The sequence below is a fragment of the Cygnus olor genome, chromosome 1 (assembly GCF_009769625.2).
Source record: "Cygnus olor isolate bCygOlo1 chromosome 1, bCygOlo1.pri.v2, whole genome shotgun sequence".
Lineage (NCBI taxonomy): Eukaryota > Metazoa > Chordata > Aves > Anseriformes > Anatidae > Cygnus > Cygnus olor.
The window spans coordinates 112,177,175-112,202,381 of record NC_049169.1 but is presented as its reverse complement, the minus strand read 5'-3'; the positions used below and the strand labels follow the sequence as shown (position 1 = coordinate 112,202,381).

Genomic DNA, 25,207 nt, shown 5'->3' with positions numbered 1-25,207 from the left:
CAGTGTTTTTTTTTTTTTAGTCTTAAATATGCTCTCACAGGGGTGTAAACAACATCACTTATTGGCTCAGCTCTGGTCAGCAGTGGGGCCCTTACCAAACATGGGGCAGCTTCTAGATCCTTCTCACAGAAGCCACCCCGATGGCCCCCTGTTACCAAAACCTTGCCACGTAAACCCACTACACCCCTCTTCCCAGAAGCTCACAGGTTGAGTGGAGGTACCACCTTGCTGTGTAGGGGAATGGGAGAGTAAACAGAATGCTGCTTGCAGCATGGCCCAAGCTGCCTTTTGTACTTTCCTTAGCCTTGGAGTATGCGCTTGGTTTTGGAGCATCTCCAGGTTGCAGAATTTATCGACTTATTTTCAATAAAAAAATGCAGATGGATCTGATGATAAAGCACTGTTTAACCAGCCGTGGTGAACTGATTTGATTTCCCAGATGTGATAATGGAAGTTTCATTGCAGCTTGAAAGACCCAGTTCAGTTTGAGCGTCATCAGATAAGAATGACTGGGTTTTGTTTTCCACCATCAGATGTCACTTGTGAAATTTTCACTTAATATGTTGTAAGATATGTCATCTTCCAACGTACTCTGAAATTGAGGAGTAAGGGTAGTGGTGTACATCATACCAAAACAGAGGTTGGTGGCATGCAAGTAGCTTCCAAAATGATCAATAGAAATGACAACTGGCTTCAGAGTTTTCTTGCGTTAAAGAACTTTGGAACTCTATCCAGCTAGTTGAGGAGAAATAGCCATCATAGAGATCCTTGTTCATAGGTTCAGAAACCACTGAAAAAGCTATCTGGCTGTACCAGAAGAGATTTGAAAACTAGATTCAGCCTTGGGTGCTCAAAGAAAAGTAGTTAGGCTTCTTAAATCGGTTTATCTGAAGCTTTAATAAGCAGTGATTCATGCTTTATAATGGTAACTCTTGATTTAGATGTTGAGTAGGGAGAAAAGATAAGCTGACAGATTCATTCCTTCTGCTTTTTCTCCTCGGTATTGACCTTTTATGATTACCTTCTTCATTATATAGAATGTGCAACGTGAGATAAAAATATCTTGGGTTCTTCGGTCTGTTTAGAAAAGTTTCAATGGATATAGTAGGATATTGCATCAGCAGTGCTGTTGTCCTTGTAATTCTTATGTGGTGGTCAGTGTGTTTCATAAAACCAGAGAGCCAGACAAATGTTTATCAACATTTTGTTCTTTTACATATTGCTTGAGATCAAGATTTTATTCTGATGAACGTATTGCTGAAAAAAAACAACACTAAGACTGCCTTTGACATTTGAATCTGGATCATAACTCTGCCCAATTATCTCAGGATTCAGTTTTTTAAAGTTCTTATTTTATAAAATATATCATGTCTTAATGTATTTATAAGTTTACTTACCTAAACAGAGTTGGGCTTTTAAAATCATAAATGAAATTGAGGTTTGGTGTTCCGTTGGCATATTTCATTTATTTTGTGCATGCCTCTTCCAGCTCCAGGAGGGTATGCACTTGCTACCAGGACACCTGGATGTTGGACAGCTTTGACCACCCTGGCTTCAGTTTGATAGGGTTTGAGTAAAATATTCTGAGTTGTGGGACCGAGCTGTGTTACTGTTGGATCCATTACTGATATTTCCCCCCTGCTTTACCATGAGACATTTGGAGAACCTGGTTCCAGTGTCTTTGTTTACCACCTTTCTTTTCTCATAAGCTGTCACAACTTGATTATCTATATGCATGAACTTTATTCCTCATCGCTTCTTGTCCCAGTTGCTGTTTTTACTTACATCATTATCAAAATTTATATATGTAAAGGCTAGCACTAAAGGTTCATTTCCTCAAAATTTGGTCTCTGGTATCTAGAAGACAAGTGGTTTGAAGACTAGCGTACAAGCCCAGCACCAAGATACCCTCTAATGCCCCTCAACTCCCTCTATTGCGTGGGTGACGTGTAGAGGCAGCATCAGAGTGCACCACTCCAGCTGTGGTTACTGTCAGAGTATGTTTGACATGTTTAAAGAATGCATGAATCCAACACTAAGCATGTGCCCTATCCCCTGGACCTCTCCCTTGACTGAATCTGGCTTATAAATAACTTTACAGCTGTTCCGTCTTTACAAAACAGGGCTCATCTTCAGAAGGTGCCCCCTCACAAGAAATAATGAACTGAAAAGCCAGTTTTTGTTTTAGTAGCTGACTTGTATAGCATGTCTGAAATAATTCAAGAGAGCAGGAGACATCTTGCAAATCCACCTATCCATTAATTGCTGTATCTTTTTTCCCCACACTAGTATTCAAATAAATAACCTTGAGAAGGACAGACTGATGATGACTTTCCTATTTATACTGGTAGGAAGAACACCTCATGCTTCCTTTATTTCATAGTTACACAGTGCTTAGAGATATTACTTGTTAAATTGGGGAATGGGGGGGCAGGTGGGTGGGCTTATTTTTTTTACAAGTAACTTCCTACAGTTCTGCAGTAAATTGTTTACAGTTGCTTTTGCTAGAGTATGCAAAAATGAACTTAAACAGATTGCTTTAAAAGCCCTTTTTCAGTTGATAACAGATGTAGATGATCTCTGGAGAATTTTCCTTTTCTTTTTTTTTTTTTAAATCTCCACTCTGAGGAAGGGATTAATATAGATACCTATATTTATAGAAGCCTTCAAAAAGTTTAAGGAAAAATGGAAGAGTAGTTTAAGGATTTCCTTCCCTTTCCATAGTTAGCTTTTTCTAGTGAGGCATGTGCATCACTTCCATGAGTTACATTGTAGCATTGTCCCCATCACCATCTCTTTCCCCTTGCTTTCTGAAATAGAAATTGGCACTCTGTCTGCATCTGGCCATGGGAATGATTGTATTTACATCTTTCTTGGTTAGAGAAAGACTATCATTGTGGTCTTTCAATTGCCTTTTAACTTTGATTTTTTTTTCTTGTGTCCCCCTATCTTCAAATATGTAAGGGATTGACCTGTAGTATTGCAGAACAGTCCTTTCTAGGCACTTTCATCCACTTCTAAGCAGCAGCTTGTCTTCACGAAGGTGTTTTTTGAAACCAAACTTTCTGTTGGGATGGGGAGGGGAGGAAGGCAGAGGCAGGGGATGATGGAGGAAGTCTTTATAATTGACCTCACAGTAACTTTTTCCTTCTTCTCAGCCCACCTGCCCGATTACTACAAAAGGACTTCATGTTTCATAATACGTTCTTTCTAGGGTATGGAATTAAAATGAATGAGTTTAAGAATGTATACTGAATAAATTTGGAGAAATAGTGGAGTTCTCTGAAAACTCATTTTGATTGGCTTTTGTCCTTCTATAATTTTAGGCGTATAAAGTTGTTTCAGTCTTTTTTTTTTTTAAAGGGTGTGTACTGCACATAATGATGCTGAATCTTCATAGCTTTTCTGCTTGCTTTTACATAAGCTTTTCTTAACGTTTTAAAAAATGGTCACTTGTCTCTCTATGCTTTGCTGTTTGGAAGAAGAAAAGATTTTCATGGAACAGCTAAGTCCAAAACAGAGGCGATACCAGGTACCACACCCCATGCATGTGGCCTTTGGTTTTTGTTGTCAATTGAGTCTAGCCCTGTCTATCTGCAAGAAGTATCTACTGAGATAGCAAATATGATACTGATGATTGCATTGAACTAGTGCTCTTAGACAAGTTTTTAAGCTTAATTTCTGAAAAATTGCTTTTTATATCTGAAAATATTGTCCAACAGTTCAGTTATATAGACATTGAATATCTTTTTTAAAGGCATTCCTATATGGTGCTTGGCATAACTTGTACAGACAAATAGGCTTTTCCCTTGTGTACCCTCCTATATGGCATCAGATGCTTATATTTTAAAGCTGCATGAATTTTTGTCTCTACTTTTATGGCTGGAAATTGTGACTAAAATACTTGTTCGCATATGAAATAGCGAATGGTCATGTGTCTGCTGTTCCACATTATAAACAAAGTTAATGAGAGGAGTTGATGATGACAGTCTTAACTCCATGCTTCATGCCCCTTTTTCCATTTTGTCATTGTGTGGGTGTTACCTTGACTTAATAAACTGCACGTAGCTCTGTATAATTTGGAAAACCAGTCTGCGTACTTGCTTTGCTCTGCTCTCTGTGATTTCTTTACTGTAAATACATTTGCAGACGTTCTTGTACAGTTTATTCTCCAATACCAAAGACTTGTTTTTTACTTGTGGAGTACTTCTCTGCTAAACATACTAACACAGTGTGTATACTTCCTTGTAATATCTTTCTGATAATCTTAGGAATGAGTAGAACAATGAGTGCACAGCTCCACAAAAGCAGAAGAAACTGTCCATTAACCTTTTTAGCTGTATGATAATTCTCCCATATGCTCCCTGCCTTTCTCGTACATTATACTTGTGTTTCTGATCTGGATTTGCCTGGCATGGGAGAAGCTCATACAGCTCTGCCGAGGGCTGTGTTACTGTCTGACTGCATGAGGAGGTGTGCAGCCATTTCACTCTTCTGCATTGGACATGAAGGTTGTCTGTCTCCCAGTGCCCAGCCTAATGTAAGGATTTTGAGGAGAAAAAGAAACAAATGTGATTGATCAGCCAGTTGTTTTCACTTGATAATAAATCCTGCCAGACTTGCAAAAAGAAATCATGTCCGTTTTTCCTTTCAGTCTTCATGTGGGGGGAGATCTTTTTGTGTGTGTGTTCAGAGGGGAGAGGTTGGGTTTTTTCATTTTAACTAGTAAAATGAGACTAGGTTACTGTACAGATATTTTAAGTCAAGTGACCTAACTCACTGCCCTCACTCTTGGCTTTTTGGGTGAGTCTGTTGACATTGTGACTTCTCTTGCTCATCAAATAAGCTTCCAAGCAAGCCAACCGAAAAAAAAAAAAAAAAGCACAACACGAAAAGCCTCTACAGCAAAACAACCTACCTCTTGAATCCCAAGGGCAGGAACTGAAGGTTTTCTAACAATAGAGAATGTTACTGTTTCCTGACTGCTCTGTTAGTTTGCGGAGCACCCTAAAAGGTAGTTGAGAAAAACGCAGTCAAGGACATATGCTCACTACTTATTTCAATGGGTCTCATTTCGAGACTTTTTGGTTTTACCTGAATGAATTTTCAAGTCAACTTTAGATTAGTGTTAAGTTCCAGAAAGGATCACTTAATAAATTTTCACATTCTCTCCTTTGCATTTGTCACACGCGGATCTCTAGGTGTCCTGCTCCTGCATTGGCAAAACAGTGTAGGTTAGTAGGTCAGTCTGCTCTGTGTGCACTAACACACACCTGAATTTTAACTTCCTAAACCTAGACATGCATGGGTAGGTCTGGAAGTTGTTTGTAGCTTACTGTCTGCCCCCCCTCCTCCTTTCCCAACCACTAGGAAAATGAAACCAGTAACCATGATTATTCATTCTAGATAACTTCAAGGTGTTTATCCCTGCCCTAAATAAGGGTGAAGGCAAGATAATTAACGTGAAGACAGGAATAGAAACTGTATGTTTGATAGCAGAAGATCAGCAAGCATATATAGTGGGAGTGCAGGGACTCTAAAAGGAGCACCCGCCAAGGGTAATTGTAGAAGTATGCCAGTGATGAGAGAGAAGAATGGACTACATTCTGATTTATAGCTCATACAGTGGCTGTTTTATTCGCTTACAGAATAGCCAACATGCTTCATTTCATCTTAATTTTCCTTCTTGGTTTGTTAGCTTTGATGTAGATAGATATTGGCAACATAATCATTTTTTTGTGACTTGCCTATTTTCTGCTTCTGTGGTCTCATTTCCTCCTCTGTGCCTTACCTATCTTATTGCAAGTAGAGATTAAATAATAGTCAGTAATGACACTTGATCATTTTGTGTTCACACTGTTCCATATGCCCATTTGACTCCTTATTTCTCCTTTCCCTCCTCCCAGAAAAGCAACTTAAGAAGGGTCTGTTAAATTTCTTTGCCTGGGACATGCTACTAATGGAGCATCTGTCAGGAGCTATTGAGGTTAGGGAGTATTTAGTGAGCAACTCCTCTGCAATTTTTAGAGGCAGAGCTCAAATTTTAAAAATGAAGCTCCAGAATCTGTGTCTTTTCAATGCAAAGGTGAACTGTGAGGAAGCAAGTCCAACTGTGTTGTCACTTTGCCTGAATCTTACCCATTTAGTTTTTCGTTGCTGAGTACAGCAGCATCCTATTGCACCGATGAAGTTTGTTACCCAGATGAAGGCGTAGATCTTTAAGCAGGTTATCTCCTTACCCTTGGTCTCCTTTCTGTGTCATGTGGTCAGTAGGGAGTCTCAAAGAGAAGACAGAAGCAGCAAACTCTCTGAAGATGAGAGAGGAGCAAAAAAAAAAAAAAAAAAAAAAGGCCTACTCTGATACTATCAGACCGATGAATCCACAGTGCTGATTGTCATGCAGTGTTCTTGTTCCAGGTAGTTCATTGTGGCTAGCAACCATTACAGGGCTTGATCACCACAGAGGAAACATTGCAACACTGTCAGAATTTTGTAATGGTGCTTTTGTAACTTTGGCTTCTACAGTAGATCTCAGGGGTCTCAACTTAGTGCTGCTGTGTTATTTAATTAAATGAAACGGGTACTGAGAGTGAGAATATACGTATTTTTTTCTTTGAATGAAGGAACCCTTTTGTTTTGTTTTCAAGCATTCAAGGTAATTTATTTAATCCAATAATTGAAACATTGTACACTGCACTGTTCTAACAAAGCATAGCGTTAAGGGTATTAGGTTTTACTTCAAAGTGTTCTTTTTCAGGTTACTGGTTCTGTTTATTCTGTATTGTGAACGGGGCTTCAGTATGTAGTCATTATCATTTTTTTAACCTGAGTTGTATCTTTGAGTGACTGGTGACACAACCTTACCAAAAAGTAATAGTAACAATGCGTAAATGGGGCAGACTACAACTGGTTTCTTTTCTTTGCATTTGAAACTGATGAAGTAAAATTCTACTGCATATCAGTGGAAGAGCCGATATTTATTTTGAATTCAGAGAACAGTGTGAAAAACTTGTTTTCTGAGATGCTAAATGTTCTTAAAACTGGTTGGTGTCTTCAGAGCCAGCACAGTAATACCAGCAGGCTATGGTCCTGTTTCAAATGATGAAATTAGGTCTGAAAAATGGCTGTAGGAAGACTTGTAAAGTCATTTTCCATGCACCTTATCCTCGGTAAGATGTAAGTGCCCTTGAGAATAATAGCAATCAAGTGTTTTCATTCTGTGTGGGATTTGGACCCAAATGTAAGTTGAGTTACAAAGGAATTTAAGTACCTAGAATCTACCTGCCCTACTTTAAGCCGAGTCCAAAATAGGGCTTTAGAAGACCTTTACAACCACTGGACTGCAAGGAAGCTTTGCCATGCTCAGCTATATAAAGGTCTGCAGTGAATTTGCCAGAGGCTTCGTTCTGTTGAGCAGCTTGAGAACAGCCTCGTGTGTTGGCCCTGTGAGGCTTCATAGAAGCAACGTCCTTTCCACCTGTCACCCACAAGTCACCCAGGTAGCCTCAGAGTGCGCCAGATGACTCTGACTCAGCAGCAGGTTATAGGGGGGACCTTTACTTTCTTATCAGTAGCTGTAGCATTCACATCGGATGTGGGAAGCCAGTTTTCAGTTTCCATGTATGCCCAAATGATTCATGGCCATGTTTTCCAGATGAGCATCCAGACCACTGGTCCACAGACTCATGCTTGGCGCTTCCACTTCCGAAGCCTTTAAGACACTTGATGACCTAATTCCAGGGCAAGAGCAGGATTCAAGACATGCTCTGCATGATTTTCTGTGTTAGCTCAGGTGGTTTGCCACTCAGCGTGATGGCCTGTTATGAGTATCTACCTTCCTGGGTGCAGGCGGTGATCCTGAGAACTCAAACCAGTTCTTGCCGTATATGTGCCAAGTGAAACCTCAGAAGTGTTTGGTTGATACTGCAGTTCCTGCCCTATGGTCACCAGAAGATGGGATGCAGCATTAGTTGTTTCTCCCACCCTTTCTGTCCTTCAGGCTCTTGCTATGTACGTGCTCCTCGAGTGACAGAGCCTTGTTATCTCTTACTTCCTTCTAGGGTTTGAGTTTAATCTCACCGACAGCATCTAGGCCAGTTGTTGCGTTGTCCTTACAACCAGCTCTTTTCCTGGAGCTGAGCTTATTTTAAAGTAGGGGCTTCTAAGCAGAGGTACTAGGAAGTAGATCTTGAGTGGTCTTTCGCACTAAGGTAATTTATATGCCAAGGTAACTTTGCAGCAGCAGAGAGTTTGACTCCTAAATGGGGATTTTGGCCTGTGGCACAGTAAGCATCCTTAACTTCTAGCTAGCAAGTAGAGCCTATGGAAATCAAGAAGGCTATTTATGTGAATAGTTACACAGGATTAAATATTTATGAAATAAAGGTTTAAATTAATGACTGTTTATTGTTTGTGAGAGTTTCATAAAAATTGATGATTCTGTGATAGCCTCGTTTTATAGTCAAATGAACTAAATGCACTTAGAAATTTGACTTCATTATGAATTTTGATCTAAAGCTGTGTGGGAAGTTTCCAAGTAGACTGGAAAATCATTAAGCTTCAGCTTAAATATAATGAATTACTTTAAAATGGTAATGATTTTTTTTTGTGAATTGTTCTTGATACTTCTTGGGAAATGTACTGAAACCAGGATACAAATCCACGAACCAGTACACGTTCAAAAATGTAGGTTTCATAGCTCATCACTGCTATTGGTAGTTCAGGTTGTCTCTTAAAACCCTGCCAGTTGATTTCTGATGAAGCTGTGTTTATTTAAATAAATAAAGAAGTTTGCTTATGGGGCTCATACTGGGTTAATAAAGTGGGAATGGAAATTAAATCTATCTAGTTGCATTGGAGAAAGCTTCAAAATGAATTCTCGCTGTTATGGGGAAAAAGTATTTTCATAGATCAATGCCTCCTAATCTCTAAATTTCAGCCTGTGTATTTTTTCCAAAAAATTACTGAAAGCTATTGACCTGAGGGATTTGTTTTCTGTTCCAAAGTCTTGAAATCTTCCTCCTGGCTAATTACAGCCTATTACTCTAGACTTTGGTCCTTTAGCAGTAACATTTTCCATCTTAAGATGGGTTGTCCCATTCCAGTGAAGAGCATGTTGTCTGAGTGCTGAATGGAATTACTACCAGTGGAAACTATGCTGCAAGAGGCTTGATAAAGCAGCTGCTGTGCAAACCTCAGCTGCTTTTTCCATCCTCCAGAGCGCTGGTAATTAGCATAGGGAAGCTGACTAATGTGCTGACGTCACCTCTTTCCAGTAGAAGCTTACATTTTGTTCCTGACTGCCTCAAAGCATGCAGGACTTTGTTCAGGAATTCGCTGTCACATACAGGATGCTCTGAAACCTTTCCTTTTTTCTTTTCTTTTTTTTTTTTTTTTTTCTCTGAGGGGCCGGACTTGTTTCCCTTATAAACACTGCCTGCAGAGCCAGCGGCTTCCTTAAAAGTAATTGGTTTCTGCTGGACGGCAAGTATCGCTTTAGCGAAGCACAAAATGCATTTTAGAAATTTTAACTACAGTTTTAGTTCTCTGATTGCCTGTGTGGCAGATAGCGATGTCTTCAATCAAGCAGAAACAAGGGTATGCTTTATCTTTTGCTTTATTTATATGGACTGCTGGAATGTTAAAAGTCTAGAGGTGCTGTACAAAACTGTTTAGAATACAGCTTACCTCGATAGCTTGTTGACTTACAAGAAAAAGTCAGTTAAATGTGAGGGTCTTGGGTCTTGCGAGTCTGCAACAGTATGCTCTGATACGAATGAATCTCAGTGTGGAAATTATTAGATCTTAAGCTATGTGTTTCTGGAAAAAGATCAGAAGTTTACCTTAGACGTTTCTTGTCTGTGTAGTGTATTCTTCACTTTCATACGTGTTTTCAGCAATGTTGAGATTATAATTTTGGTAGTAAGATTCTTGTAACTTATAGTATATACTTTTTCTGGTTTTTTTTTTTTGGTTGGCACTATAGTTGTTAATAACAGTGTTAGAACTCTAAGTTCTCCCAGATTTGTATTTCCCTGATTAGAATTAGTATCGTGTAAGTAACCCAGTCCTGATACAGTCAGTTGTTGATTGCTAAGATACCTGAAGTACAAAAATAATATTTTGTTCATTATCATACTGTTACCATGATATTTATGACCTATATAATTTGCACACACTAAAAAACTACAGATATTGCACAACTCTTGCAGGCGCTCTGAGTTTAAATGTTGAATGTGAACTTTGAAATGCAATTCAGCACGGGTTTCTTTTTTTTTTTCCATATGACACATGACTAAGACTTGAGAAACGCAGGCTTAGTTTTCATGGTTTCATCCAGCTTGCTTTCCAGTACAGTAAGTTAACAAATACAGGCTTTCTGTGCAGAGGGTCCTGTTCTTGTCTCAGATTTCACTTTGAAGCTTAGATGTGGCTCAGCAATAAGCAGGACAGCATTGGTTTTAAAATATCTTCTCAAATATCTGTGAAATATACTGGTTGTGTATATAGCTGACAAGTTTGTGAAACAGCTCTTCAGAAAGGAAAACAAAGTTTTGAAGTAATCACTGCTGCCTTATATAATCTCTGTTGCTTTCCTTACTAATTCAGAATTAGCATTAAATAAAAGGCATGCAGTTCTATATATCTCTATATTTTGTCTTCATATTCAGCTTCCAGTAAGCTTTTATGAAGATAAGGTATCCGAAATGCCAGCATGCTTGATCTGTCTCCGTCTCTGAAATAAGGCTTGCAACTGATTACTGTGTCCTAATGTGAGCACGAAACACTTTGCAAGAGCATGCTGACTTCACAGCTTCCCGCTTTTTTCTCCTCCTTTGCTCTGGTGTCCTCAAGTAAGAGTGGAAGTATGCTTTATTTAAAAGTAAAAAATAATTTAAAAAATCTATATGGTTTGCATAGATGCCCTAGGAGCACAAACATTAAATGCATCATGGAGATTACCAGCTGTTGGTAAATGTGCTTTAGTCTTTTCACACAGTCAGGACCGCAAAGTAACTCAGCTGCAGATCTATGAAGGTATGAGGCTTTGGTCCAGTTCCTACACTTACCGCACAGTCAAAACAGAGTGTGTGTCAAAGGCCCTTCAGGAGCTATATGGTTAGTGCTTAGGACTTTCTAGAAGAGCGAGTGGGAGCCTTCTCAGAATTCAGTTCCAGAAACAGAAGAGGCTATTAAAGCAGTGGTCAGTAATATATTTTCTTACCATGCATTTTCCTAAGTGAAAGTAGCAGCTATTAAAAAAGGCAATGTTCGTGAACTTTATTATGCATGCTGAGTCACTGAAGAAAATTGCTTTTAGCTTGCAAATAAGCTTTTTTCGTTTTTCTCTATTAAAACTGTTGTGTTGGTTTCCTTGAAAATTACTCACTTAGACAAAGGCATGCTTGGCAGACTTTTTTTAAGGCTTTTGGATATTAGTTTTGTAAAACAAGCATTTCTTTTCAATATCTTACCAACACCATTAACTAATATTTCTACTATGTTATCTAATCAGATGCTTCTTATTGATAATTAACGGTTTTGTTAATTAAGATGTAAAAAGCTTCTATAGAGGAAAAAAGAACAAACAAGTAATAGGTTAGAAAAGTTTCAAAATAAATAAGAAGAAAAAGATACCTGAGCTATAATGAATACACCAATACTCAAGAGTGTTGATCTCCCCCTCCTGACAACTGCAATTTATTTCTGTATTTCTTTAGAGAAAATATACAGTGTTGTGTGTTGACTTTCTTCGGTCCTTTCTTTTCAGGCCAAATTTGAATCGCTGTTTAGAACATACGACAGAGATATCACCTTTCAGTATTTTAAGAGCTTCAAAAGAGTACGAATAAATTTCAGTAACCCTTTATCTGCGGCAGATGCTAGAGTCCAGTTGCACAAGACAGAGTTCCTTGGAAAGGAAATAAAACTGTATTTTGCTCAGGTAGGTCTCCGTGATTATCCTTGCAAGGTACTAAAGCGTAACTTACTAGTGGTAAGCTTCCACAGGTCTCCTGTCATGCTAATGAACGCTTAATTTTTCATTTTGGTTAGAGAATCACAGGTTGTTCCAAAGCTACAAGTATGTGGAGGCTCTTGCCTATTTTGCACTTACGTCTCCTTTTGTATTGCTTAGATTCCCTTGGGGAAAGAGTAGATGATAGTGATCAGCATAGTCAAAGATAGAATTTACGGGGTGGGGAAAGCCAAGCGTGTTGGCCAGCAGTACACACACAGAAGAAAAGAATGCTCAAACAGTATGTGCGGAAATCCAAAGTGTAGCAGTATGTGCTCAGGACTCTAGCACATGTTTGTACTTGAAGTTTGCCGTCAGTGGAGCTCTCTAGCTAGCTAGCTTCTCCTGCTAAAGATGTGAAACTGTCTCAGGTTCTGGTAATCTGGATGCTTTTTGGTAGCTACTGTTTATTTTCCTCCATAAACTTAATGGGAAAATTAATCTATGTGTGTCTGTTTCAGATGTCAATAGGGACAGTCCTGAAGGAGCCAGTTTATTTATATACCTTCTAGAATTCTCACCACTCTCACTTGTGGTAATAAGTTTCAACACCATTTGTCATTAGGCCTTAAAGCCCATATCCAGCTTCCTCGTACTTCAGTATTTTAAGGACAGATACTTTCTGGTGAAGTTTCTGTAAAACTCCATAATGAGAAGACGTAGATGTACACACCTCATTGCATGTTTCATCAGAGTTAATGGATGTGGTGGCTCATCTGTATTTTGTATACGGGGTCTCTCATATAGCTCTCTTCAGTAATACTGTTACATGCTGCCACCTTGAGTGCCTGTTACAGCATAACATCTAGCCAACGTTAAAATTCCTCATTAATGATGAATTCATGAATAATAGTGAAATAACTTTATTTTTTTATGCTTTTTTCAGACTTTGCACATTGGAAGCTCGCATTTGGCACCACCAAATCCAGACAAACAGTTTTTGATTTCACCTCCTGCTTCTCCACCTGTTGGTTGGAAGCAAGTAGAAGATGCTACTCCAGTGATTAACTATGACCTTTTATATGCTATCTCCAAGTTAGGACCAGGTAAACAGGATTAGAGACACCCAAGTTTTGCTCAAGTAAAACACCTTTTCAACTGAACTTCTATAATTTTTCAAATGAATTACTGTTCGCCAATTAAATGTATAGTATCAGAAAAAGTAAGCTGTGGTTTCTTACACACACAGTAACTCCACAGGATCATTTGAAGGGCCCAGGCCTCAACAATATGATGTTTTGTGATTTATAGAGAGCATGAATGTTGCTTCAATAACATGTTAGCTTTTTCACCAGAATTTTCAAGAAGTAGTTTCCTAAAAATAGAGGAAGTTAAGTAGCCTTCTGCAGAGACAGGAAAGTCCTGTTTCAGATGAGGACATTAAAACAGTTAACAGTTATGTAGCTCTGAACTAGAATTACCTCCCTGCATTCTGAGATAGTTTTCCACCTACACATACTACTATCTCAGTGTCAAGCTAGTTTGAGGCACTAATTTTCTTTTGGAATTACGAGGAAGAAGTTTCTGCCACTCCCAACTCCTCGGTATTTTCATCTTCTGCAGTTTACTCAGTTATTGGCAGCTTTGAGGCTGCTTCAGCCTGGGAAGGAAAAATGTGCCTTTCCATCCCTCTCTGTTTAAATTAGAGGAGATAACAAGAATGCACGCTTACTGTTTTATTACCATTCATTTCTAGTGCTGTCTTGTCAGCTGCTTGTCATTTCAGCTGTGTAGGCTGTTGATGCATCTATTTATTAAAAATACATAGCACCACAGATAGGAGAAACAGTTCTACCTTGTATCTGTGTTTTAAACCAAATATTACTTTGATACAAAGTTCCATTAAACTGAACTAACTTGTATTTTAAGCATGCTTCCGGGATTGATATGATCACATTCCTCGATGTCATTTTATATCTCAGTTAAAACAACTTAATGAGTGTTAATGCAAATTTAATTTTCCACAATTTACAGTTTGCAACTCTGATTTAACCTGTTTGCAACTGTCCTATTAGGTTTAGGAGAGAGAACAAATGAATATATTTAGTAGCAGCATCAAAGAGGACATAAACTATAGTCTGATTTATTTTACCATAATATCTTTATATATCTGTTTGCCTACCAGCTAGGGAACTTTTATTACATCAGTAGGAAGGGGGTGGAAAAGATGGTAGAGGAGAACTTCTACCTCCTCATGCATCAATTATGCAGTACTGTGTTATGGTTGACTATGTAGCAGCTTATGGCCAACTGTATGCTGGTGAAACCCACAGTTCCTAATGAAAATTATGTGTCTCAGACCACTAGTGAATTGCTCTTACCTGTGAAAATTCATACCTTGCAGTCTGTGGAGGGATAAATATCTATGCTTGTGCTAGGATAAAAAATGGGGTAGATTATTGCAAGTTTTTAATAAATAATAAATTTTAAATAGTGTTTGAATGATAACGGCCAGAACAATTTATAGGAAAAATACTACAGTTAAAGTGAAGGTATAAAATGGTGCCAAAATCATGTTTATCCAGAACCGTGTAAACTAAACAGATAAGCCTGATTAGGTCTTTGAAACAATTCATCGAGAATACTCCTGACTCACTAAATATTTTTATCAAAGATTTTATTTTCCTGAAATCAGTTTTTGAAACAAAAGTCCCATAAGATTATGCTCGTTGGAATAAAAGTCGTTTTGGATGAAGCACTTGGAATAAATAGTGTTACAGCTTGCTGATCCTGTGAAAGCTCAGAGCTTGCTTGCTGGGTGCTGCTTTCTTAGCTACGAGCTTTCCTCTTAAATTGTATCCATACCAAAAAGAAACTTGTATGTCTTAAATATTTAAAAGTTTACTAAGTAAAAGCTGGTGGTTTTTCCCCTGCAAGTTCTGTTTTTAAGATGCCCTACAGTAAGCTTACTGGCAGATCTGCAACCCCTTTCTCCATGAGATTTTTCACGTACGTAGTGAATGTTAAACCCTATAAAACTCTACCTGTTGACTGTAAGGTTTATTGGAACATGGGCTTAATGACTCAGTACCAAGGACCCAGGTGCAAGCAAGGGTTACTTCAGCACAATGGTTTGCATGTTTTAGAAGAACTGTAGGCAAGAGCCTTTTCCTCTGTGGAACTGCTGCTCTTGCCAGTTCCTGCTCCTAAAGTGCTCTAGGAAACAGAGCAGAGACCACTTTAGAGCCTTGACATGCTAGGGCATGCAACTTGTCACAGGTGTTAGCTCTCAGACAGCTGATCACTGAAGTGGTCTTAGAGGAGACTCTTTTCTCCACTGAGAGGTAAAGAATAAAGAAACATGGAAAAAAAAAAACATAAGGAGAGCTCATCAGGAAAGTGGTGGAAAGAAATAGTTTTGTTTTCCCCTGATCTAACATAAGATTAAAATTATTTAACATCTGGTTAGATTTAAAAACAATTATTAACCTTGTCGTTAAAAGCGGAGTTCAAATCAGTGGTCAACCAAATTTGTGTCATAGTACATCTGTACCCACACTGTATTCTATCTCCGTGTTTCACCTTGTGATGCTTGTGATGCATGATGCTTGCCGTCTAGCTCTTGCTCCACAGAATGCCAGAACAGTTTTAAAGCACCTCTGTGTGAGGTGGGTAAAAGCGCATCCAGCTTTCTTAACAGCGAAAGCTTTGGAGGGAAAGGAAGATCCCGTGGTTTTGTCATCACTGAGGAAAAATAAGTCTGCATGGTACAGTGAATGGATAGTCTTTGTACGCTGTAAAATGACCAAAAAAAAAAGCAAACACCACACACCAGGAAATTTTATGACAGCTCACATAGAACACTTTCTTAAATGCCTAGGGTAACTTACTTACATTCTCATGTAAGAAAGTAGCTGAGCGCTGTTGCTTTGGAAATAGTACTTAAATACTTCTGGATGATGAATGATGGTTAGCACAGATGTCTGTGACATCTGATGCTTTGTGACATCAGGCTTTTAGTCATCAATGTATTACACAAGTAGCATTAAAAAGAACAAGTCTTTTCTTTTTAGTCATTTCTTTCATACTTTTCTACAAAATAGATCGTTTTTAACCAGTTTTGTTAATATTTTAATTTTCAGGAGAAAAGTATGAGCTACATGCTGCAACTGACACTACCCCTAGCGTTGTTGTCCACGTATGCGAGAGTGACCAGGAAAACGATGTGGAAGAAGAAACAAAGAAACCCAAACCAAAAATTATTCAGACAAGAAGGCCGGATTATACCCCTGCCCATTTAAGTTGAACTGCCATAGTATTTCAAGGGTTACAAGTAGGTGTGTTCAAGGGAAACATTTACTATGGAAACGGAAAGTCACAGGTTTGGTGGCAACAGCAGCAGTTGTAGTAGGAGAAATTCCAATGTAAGTTTGCTCAGAAAAAAATACAGGAATTTTCATCCTTATTTTTGATGCTGCAGGTCAATAGATGTCACGGGTGTATTCCCCGATCACTGGGAATGAAGATAGGCAGAAGATGGCATTTTGAAACCTAACAAGACAAACTGTGGGTTTATTTTTTGGGGGTACTGTAGGCTTTTACATTATAAAGCAACAGGGGGAAGCTTTCTTTGTTCTGTCTCTCATAAATCCTCAAACTAATAGGCTAGTCATTGTGTGGCATACATAGCGATAACAGAGGTGGTTTTAAAGGTAAGACATTGGGAATTGTAAACCTTTTTTCTTATAATAGATTTTGTGCATGTGTATTCTTGGTCTTCTGAAAGTAACTTTGCATTATTTTCTATAGTTTCTCACATGTTTTTGGAAATCTGGGAAATTGTTTAAAGTATTTATTATCTCAGCATCCCGGAGTTACTACTAGATATGTATATACATATATATTTATATTTGTTTTTATTGCCACTCAGTTTTCAGCAGGCATACAATTTATTTGGCACCCTACCTTGGTGCTATGTAACTTGTGCTGTTAAATTTTACTCTTTTAAATGCCTATGTAGGGTTTTGTCTGGCAAAGTTATAGAAAAAATGTGCAATAGGAAAGTTGTTTAAATAAGTTGATTTTAAATTATTTAAACTTAAATAATTTATATCTTCAATAACATTTGTTCAGTAATCTCAACTTTCTCATTTGGAAAAAAAATAAGTATTCTTAAACGTATAAATAAAGCTAATGTTGCATATTCACAGCAATGTACTTTTCCAGTGAAAAAAATGGTAATGAATGGAGAGTGATGAGAACGCTACTCAATATGTGAATCTACGCTGCTGTGAACAAAGGTCTAACAGTGATTGGAAAATTGCACACACTGTGTAGAACAGCGAAGCGAGATGGAGTGCCTTTTCCTCATTCATTCCTGATGTGAACTGTTCTACAAGCTGCACACTTGTATCTTTTTCTACTGGCTTTCTATGTCAATAAGAATATACTTTCTTAGCTTTGCTTCCAAAATAAGCTGGTATTTAGAAATGCTTAATGCCAAGTAATGATGCATACTTAAGTAATGGGTATACGTGGGAGAAGCTTTTTTTAAATGTTAGAGTTTAAAGACAGTAGCTTATCACAAGTTTGGTGGAAGAAAGATGGCAGAAGTGTATTTTCTTATTTGTTTTTTAAAATGGAGATCTTCACTTTGAAATGGATTTCAGTATTTTTTTTAAGAGATAATAACTGATATCTATGGGAAAATATCACTTACAATTTTTAGGGGATGTTTGAAGCTTTCCAACATGTTTCTAAAAATCAAAAGTTTGGTTCTGTCAATTCACTTTTGCCACAGTTGGTCCGAGGATGAGTTTTGTAGCTGGAGTTAATGTTTTAAAAAAAAATCCATTCAGTGCCATTTGAAGCAAACATTAATTTAAATACCCAGGTTCACACCTCATTTTTAAAATAAAATATTAGTGAAGCAAGTTGTGTAATGAAGCCATTCCAAGCTGTGGTGCAGTGTAGATGTGGTTTATTGAAGGCATGTCATTATACTAAGTAAAACAGAGATTGATATCCTGTGACCAGAGATAAGAGGAATATATTAAACTTTAGTTATGACCTTGTTCTGATTGTTTCAGTTCACAGGGCATACCAAACACTGACAATTGGTGTCTATCTTGGACCTAACTCAAGTGGCACACTCTCCAATTTAAGGTGCTTAAGGTTATTTTGCTTTTTTAAGGTATAACAATCAACTGGATACATGTTCTGCTTATTAACGCCCCAAAATAAATAAAATGGAGAGGAAACCTTGTAAGCTTGTTACAACTGTCTTTAAGCCTTCCCAAGACTTTTTCCATGTTTCTAAAATTACTGCTGGGCTTAGGGTGTTTTACTTCTTACAGTTTGAAATTGTTGAAATCATTTTTGTCCTCTTTCCATTTTTATATGATTACCAGTCAAAGTATTAGTTTTGCATTAGAGACTTAGTTGTTGCTCTGCTTTGTAGCGATACAAAGAAAGCAGTGCTGATTTTCAAGTAAAAGTAAAGAAAGCTAAACAAAAATACGATTTTCCCAGTTTAGTACACTGCCATCTGCCTCATAAAGGTGGGCACTGGAAACCATGGATGGAAGACTTGGGATGGCTACCCTTCTGATGGTAATTGTAAACAAAGATGATGAGACAGTAACTTGCCTGTTTTTCCTGGTTCTGTATCTTGGCTTGTGCCACCTTCTGTTATCATTACTACAGTATATTGCTTGCTCTGTTTTTTTAAACATTCAAATGAATGCTTAGTTGGTATTTTATACAATTGTATAGTATGGGGCATATTTAAATTAAAATATTTTGTCTTCTTGTAAATGTTGTGGTGTTTCTCCATGAAACTATTTGAAGATTTTGCACCAAAACATGAACTTAAAGCTTCCAAACACTGTTGATTTGAATAAGGTTAGAATATTAGAATATTGTTCCATCCTTACCAACGAAATGGATTTATTCACAGTGAAACACTTCCCAGCCTTTTGCTTAAGTGACTTGTGTGATCTCGATGCAAGTCTGAGAATCTACTAGTAAATTAAGTGGTCCAAAATATTGCACTTAAAAACTGATTCTTCTGTGACTACAGTTGATGTGCTTCCTAATAACGATACCAATGTTTTACTATTCTATAATAATCCCTCTGCGTTCATATTATCTTTACCAGTTTTCTTCTACAGCATGAATAATTCTATTTTTAAAGCTTTTGGAATATGAAAATGTCAATATTTCTTGGGCTTTACCTGGTAATCCTATGTCTCTGAGTTGCAAGACATATACAAAAATGCATTGAAGGTTTCACTCAGTATGAAATAGAAATCCTCTCATGGCGCAGAAAGGAGTTATTGATATTAATGCTGGTCATTCTTCTCAGTACTTATGACTGGGAAGTATTGATGTTTTTAAGTAATTGTCCTATACACGGAAATGGTTTGAAGTAGCAGTTCTGTTGCTTATCAATAGCAGGCCCATCCAGGGGAATTCCTACGTAGGCTAACAGGCATAACTTGATCCTTAAGTGATCTAACAAAAGATACAAGGTATTGTGCAATTTCAAGCAAGAGCAATTGAACCATCCTATTTTACACAGAAAATCTCTAATTTCATTTCTTTTTGGTATGTACAACTCACTGTTTTATTATTTGCATTCTGCATAAGCGTCCATGGATAGCGTCCATGATCATATAAATGTGGAAGTAATCACTAGTTGTCATTTATCAAGACTTGTCAGTTTAGTGATGCACTTTGCTATCATTGGGTTTTGTATTTGTGCATGCATTACTGCATTAATGACCTTACCAAGGTGAATTCAACAACTTGTAAGGCTGAAGTTTGTTTCTAATCAGGGTGTTGTTTTTCAGAGCAGCAGTAAGTGTAGTAACTTTGATATTTGAAATACTGGACAAGTGTATTAGTTGTTCATGTGTAGTCCAGACTTGTCAAGGGTGGGGAAGGAATGAACTCCAGCAACTCTCTCATACCATTTTAACAGTTACAGCATGGGTTTTCCCCTAGGCATAATCACCTGCCTAGTCAAGTTTTGTTTTGTCACACTAGAAAGAACGTCTTGGGGGAAGACCAGTTCTTTAACTTGAAATTGTGATTTGTATCTATAAAGCTGGCTTGCTAGCTGTGGTATGTCCAGAGCCCTTTTCCACTTCCAAACATGCTGTGGTAGCAAGGGGTAGGCCCTTACTCTAGGCATGGGCCAAGTTCAGAAATTCACTCAGTAGGCTTAGCTGTTGCACTTCCTCTATCATCTTTGCTTTTATCCTGGATTATGTCCAACACGCTTTAGAGGCATTTTACAGAAAATTATACCCACTTAACGCTTTTATTAATTCATGTTTGGATGTCTAAAAACAAGACTACAGAACAACCAATAATAATGAAGACAAGATATTCCCCAAGACACTGTACTCTACCATGATAAATCAAGACCAGAAGAGTGACTCAGTTGATAAGTAGTCAATGGGATGGACCTGGCAGGACTGGATTTATCTTCTTTGACAAAATTTCCGTTGATAAGTAATAACTATTCCACTTGAAACCTTTTGTCATTTACCTAGTCTGTGCTTATGTGCACAAATTGCAGCATCTCGGTCACCTTGCTTGCTTTTTTTTTTTTTTTTTTGAGTAGCTGGCAGTTGTTTTTTAGCGTGGTACACTCTGAGGTATGAAAAAATGAAATGATAGGAGTTTAAGTATGAAAGATTAAATAGGTGGAGAAATGCTCAAAGTGGTACTTGATCACTTCTGGCAGTTGTGTTGTCACCCATTCTCTTTGGGACTTACTCCATCTGAAAAAACAGCCCAAGAAGCTGCAGTTCTTCCTAATGTTTTTTCTGCTCTCACCTGTCTTCCTCAAGATGCCATTTCCTCTGTTACCAAAACATTGAGGGTCTCTGGGTGTTTAAAAGGGTTTCCTGGGTCTTCCTGAAACACTTTTTATCTGAGGATAGAGCTCAGTGTCTGTGGCTTCAGAACTTCATTATAGGCTTTACAAGGGTTTTTACAAAGGTCTTTGCTAGCAGCATAGCATGGGGGGAGCAACCATAGGAATTTTTTTGTTTATTCTTCAGTCTAATGCTGCTTTTGCTATCAGCTTTTGACTCTGTCAATAATAACTTTCATAGTTTGAGTGATTATGAAGATGTAGCTTGCAGGTGGTAAGCGGTTGTCCTCATAGAGAGTGAATTTGGTTTTGTTGGTTTTTGGTGGTGGTGGTTTGTTTTGTTTTTGTAGCTTTGTTCCATTTTGAAATCTTTCTTCTACTACACATCTTTTTTGCCCTTCTACATACATATTGGAGTTGACTTGATACTATCTACCCAGCAGGGCCGTTACCTCCTTGGATTTTATGTATGACTTTGTTTGCACCTGCCTTCACATTCAGTGTGTATGTGTCTTGCCACAGGTATGCACCAGGAGCTTATTTTATTTGCAGTTTCATTACTTACACATCCCACTTGCATGAACTTTTCCAGCATTCACCTAATGTTCAAGGTGTCTTGTCTTTTGTTAATCCTAATGAAATTACATCTGCTTTTCTGTTTGATCTGTGTTGCATGTCTACCACTCTCATTTATACATGTTTAACCTTTATTTCTTTTACTGGTGTAATTTGTTGTACTCTGTTCTGGTGCGGTGCATCTGTAACTCTGGCCAAGCCATAATCAATTCCCAGGATCGCATACCTTCAGTACTTATGTAGGCCTGGAAACAAGGCAGATTCCCATGGGTGCAATGCTGGCCGCTTGGTACTGTTGTCCAAATCTCTGAAAATTTTGAGGTGTTTTTCCCTGCTCTACCACTTCCCAAGTCCAGTGAAGAGAAGCTTGTTCAAGGATAAACAAATGTACAAAGAGCCCTAGAGTGTAGACAAGGGTTTGACTCATAGTTCTTCTTTTTCCTTCTCTCTCTCTCTTTCCAGCTTTAATTTTCTTTTTAACTTGTTACAGTTTTTAGTCAAAATAGACTCTCTACATAATGCTCTACTTTGAGTCTTTGCACTTGATATTGAGGGTTTCTGTGGGTAACCAGTCACAACTTAGATGTTTCCATATTCATTTTCTTGAGTGCCCCTAGACCCTCACTGCTTTAGTTAAAGGTTTTACCAAAAGGGGCCTACTGAGGTCTACTGCAGATCTCTGGAGAAAGAAACAGAAAATTTGTCTGTCTTTTCTTTTTGTGCTACCTAGAGTTATGTCTCTCCCCTAAAGTGCCAAAGATGAGAACTCACTGAATATTTGGAGCTACTTCAGTATCAAGCCTTTAGGAATACTGGAGAGGAAAAGTTATCCTTAAGTGTCATTCAGGTAGACATCACCATTATTTCACCTGAATTTCCTTTATGGAAGTGTGTTGTACCTTTTGGGGTGCTGAGGGATGCCTCTAGATCCACACCTGTTCTGGAGCTCCTCTTCGATTTCTCTGCCTCTGTGCATTGAAGTGGTTTAAAGTTTATCCTGTGGCCTCTGCCAAAATCCTTTTCGTCTCTCCTCTTTCCATAACATTATAAACCTGTGTCCCCTGATTCTTAAGATAGTTTTAACTTAATATTTGGTAGTTCTTCTAGGGCTGTAAAAAATCTTTCAAATCCTAAAAAGCTTTAAATAGATTTGGTGAAATCACCTTCGTGATGTTTACTTACAGTGTCTGTCTCTTAACAGGAAAATTAAGTAAAATAGTAAACTGTAACATTCAGACAGTAAATTAGAAGATGATCTTCTTGTAGCAAGTGGCCATTTCTGGTTACATTGTTACAGATGTTTTCAAAGGAACCTATTTTTTATGTTTCACAGACATTCATGCTTTATTTTATGATCAACAAATGAAATTAAATATGGCTCTTGTGAGCTACTAATTCATATCAGGTTGTTTCAAGAGGTCCAGAAAAATTTTATAAACTAGAGACCTTGAATTAGGTTATTGCTTGGAGGTCAGCTTTTGTTTGACAAAGCTATCAGAATTATTTTTAAACAACTTTTGTTGTTGTTGTTTGAAAAATCATTAAAACTCACTATTTAGGATACCTGAGTTTGATTTAAATGGGGCTTTCATTAGGGATCTCTTGGAAAATAAGGAATTAATCTTGTATGTTCTCTAAAAAGAGATTCCGAATCCGTTTTTGTTTAATTTCCAAGATGCAGTTGTTTGGGTTGCTTTTTTCTCCCCTTTTTCTCTATTCCTTTCTTTTTTATTAACTGTTTTGCATGCTGTGTGATTTGAGTAAGAACTTGGATCTGAACTTTCATGTAGTTCTCAACAGAATTTTGCATATACATTTGGGGGAGGGTGGGGCAGGGGGAAACTTGTATGATCAGAGCCTTAAAGTATAATTAAGTTGTTGTTTAATTTAGATGAATTGAAAGAGGTACGTGGAGGTGCCCAATAGGTGGAGCTAAATATCAAGCAATGCCATTGCGTACTACTGGATAAAATTAAACTAAAAACTCAACCTTCAGCTAAGGCTCCCATCATGGTAGCAGATGTGGAAAAGAAATAACTTCGCTACCGAGCTGTGAAAGTACATTGTTCCTTACCTCTGATCCCTTTGGGATGTTGCTTGAAACATTTCTATGTTGTATACAAAATTTTGTAGTGAAATACTATTTAAAGATAAAAGTGGTAAATTGCAGTGTGGCACACCTGGTTCCCTGCTTGACTTCATTCATACGACTCATGAGAAAAAGTTCACATAGGCAAAGTGTTTAAATCCTGTTCCTAAGAAATCCTAATCCTATGCAATCAGGTGAGAGCGGGTTACCTACTGGAAGTTAGCTAGCCATTAGTTCAGCTTGTTAGGAGGCCACAGGGGTGCAGCACAGGTTTTGAAGGCTTTCATATCTGTTGTGCACTTTGTGCTTTATAATCTCTAAAATGCCCATCGAGTGTGCACGCCAAGGATGCCATATATCATGGCAAGGTTGCTTCCAGTACTTGGGTAACTTTGTGCATCTCTGTATGGGTATCTCTGTATGCAAGTAAGCATGCAGACCGTAAAATGGGATTAATCCAGGTGATGAAGCATTTTGTATGTTTGCTGTTCATGCTGCGGTGTAGCAGTTCCTGTGGAGAGAAACTTCTCCCTACAGGGAAAGAGAGCAGAAGTAATTACGGCAATGCACATAACAAGAAAAACAAGTTGTAAAAGGCTGGCGTGCGTTGCAGGCTTGCAGAGATGGTTAATGCTTCTAATTTTGAAGACTTCTTTATATTAAAACTTTTCAAACTAGTGTTAATCCAAATCCCGTATTTAAGTGAACCATCTCAAAGGAATTGTAACCAGCAGTGAAGCTATGTGTTAAAAGTGGGGTGTGATTTTATACTAAAGGATAGAAACAGCCTGGGATGTAGTTCTGTAGGGGTTGCTTTATCATTCTCCCTGCTAGCTGCCCTGGCTGAGCTTTGTGCCATGTAAATGAGAGTAAAAATTGCTAGTGTTACCTGCTGTTAGACATGTTTAAATATTATAATGAAAAACTCCAAAGGGATTTTTGTCAAATTTTCTTAAAACTGCTCCCTTTGAAGGGGCACAAAGAGCACGTACATTTGTGTCCAGTCAGTTTTCACTGTAAAAGGTGAAGTTCAAATACTAGTTTATATATATCAAGTGATGCTAATTCACAGGGTGTATTTGATTTAGACAAGCTCATCCAAAAGCATTTCTTAATGTGAGTTATGGCCAGACTAATCCAAAAAGAGCAGCTACATGAAGTGCTTTTAACAGCCATGTGGATTTTGTCTTTTTCCAGTATTGGAGTTGAATGGTGTTGGATTGTTAAAAGTAAACTAATGATCAATGTATTGATCTTTATGAAAGCTGCAAAAATACATGACTTGGCGTAAGAAGACAGTTGCTTGCCCTAGCCCTTTATACCTCGTTTTCCCCTCCTGAGATTTTGCCCATACTGTAATGGGGAGTTTGATCACGCCAGCATGGCGTGGCTTGAAGCAGCAAGACATGACTGAAATGGTTCAGGTGCTGAAGTACCTCCGGGCAGAAAGCCAGGGTATTCACCACTGGTTTAGCTGGTGCCCCCTGCTCAGTGAGGACAAACAGATCAACAGTCAGCTGGCATTTCACCAGTGAAAATCTGTGGAGACAGATCGTTTATTCTTCTAGAAAGTGACAGATCTTTCAGTGGTTTTAGTGTCTTCTTGATATCCTCAGATATCCTATGTCCTGTTCATATGTTCCTAAAAATGATGTTTCTGATCTTTTCAGGGTTGCAGAAACAGCCGGCCAGTGAACTA

General features: G+C 38.0%; 1 protein-coding gene across 3 annotated transcripts in view; it reads left to right on the top strand.

The window, feature by feature from the left end:
* The window catches only part of RCAN1 (regulator of calcineurin 1), a 41,150-nt gene extending 22,378 nt beyond the window's left edge, over nt 1-18,772 (top strand). For 2 of the 3 annotated variants that reach the window (XM_040545374.1, XM_040545375.1), the window contains 3 exons: nt 11,771-11,944; nt 12,903-13,062; nt 16,099-18,772. In XM_040545374.1, coding sequence (XP_040401308.1) covers nt 11,771-11,944; nt 12,903-13,062; nt 16,099-16,262 — 498 coding nt within the window. In that variant the 3' untranslated portion in view covers nt 16,263-18,772. Of the gene's footprint in view, nt 1-9,259; nt 9,598-11,770; nt 11,945-12,902; nt 13,063-16,098 lie in introns of those variants that run through there. The other variant, XM_040545377.1, reaches the window with a different exon arrangement.
* The last annotated feature ends 6,435 nt before the right edge of the window (nt 18,773-25,207 follow it).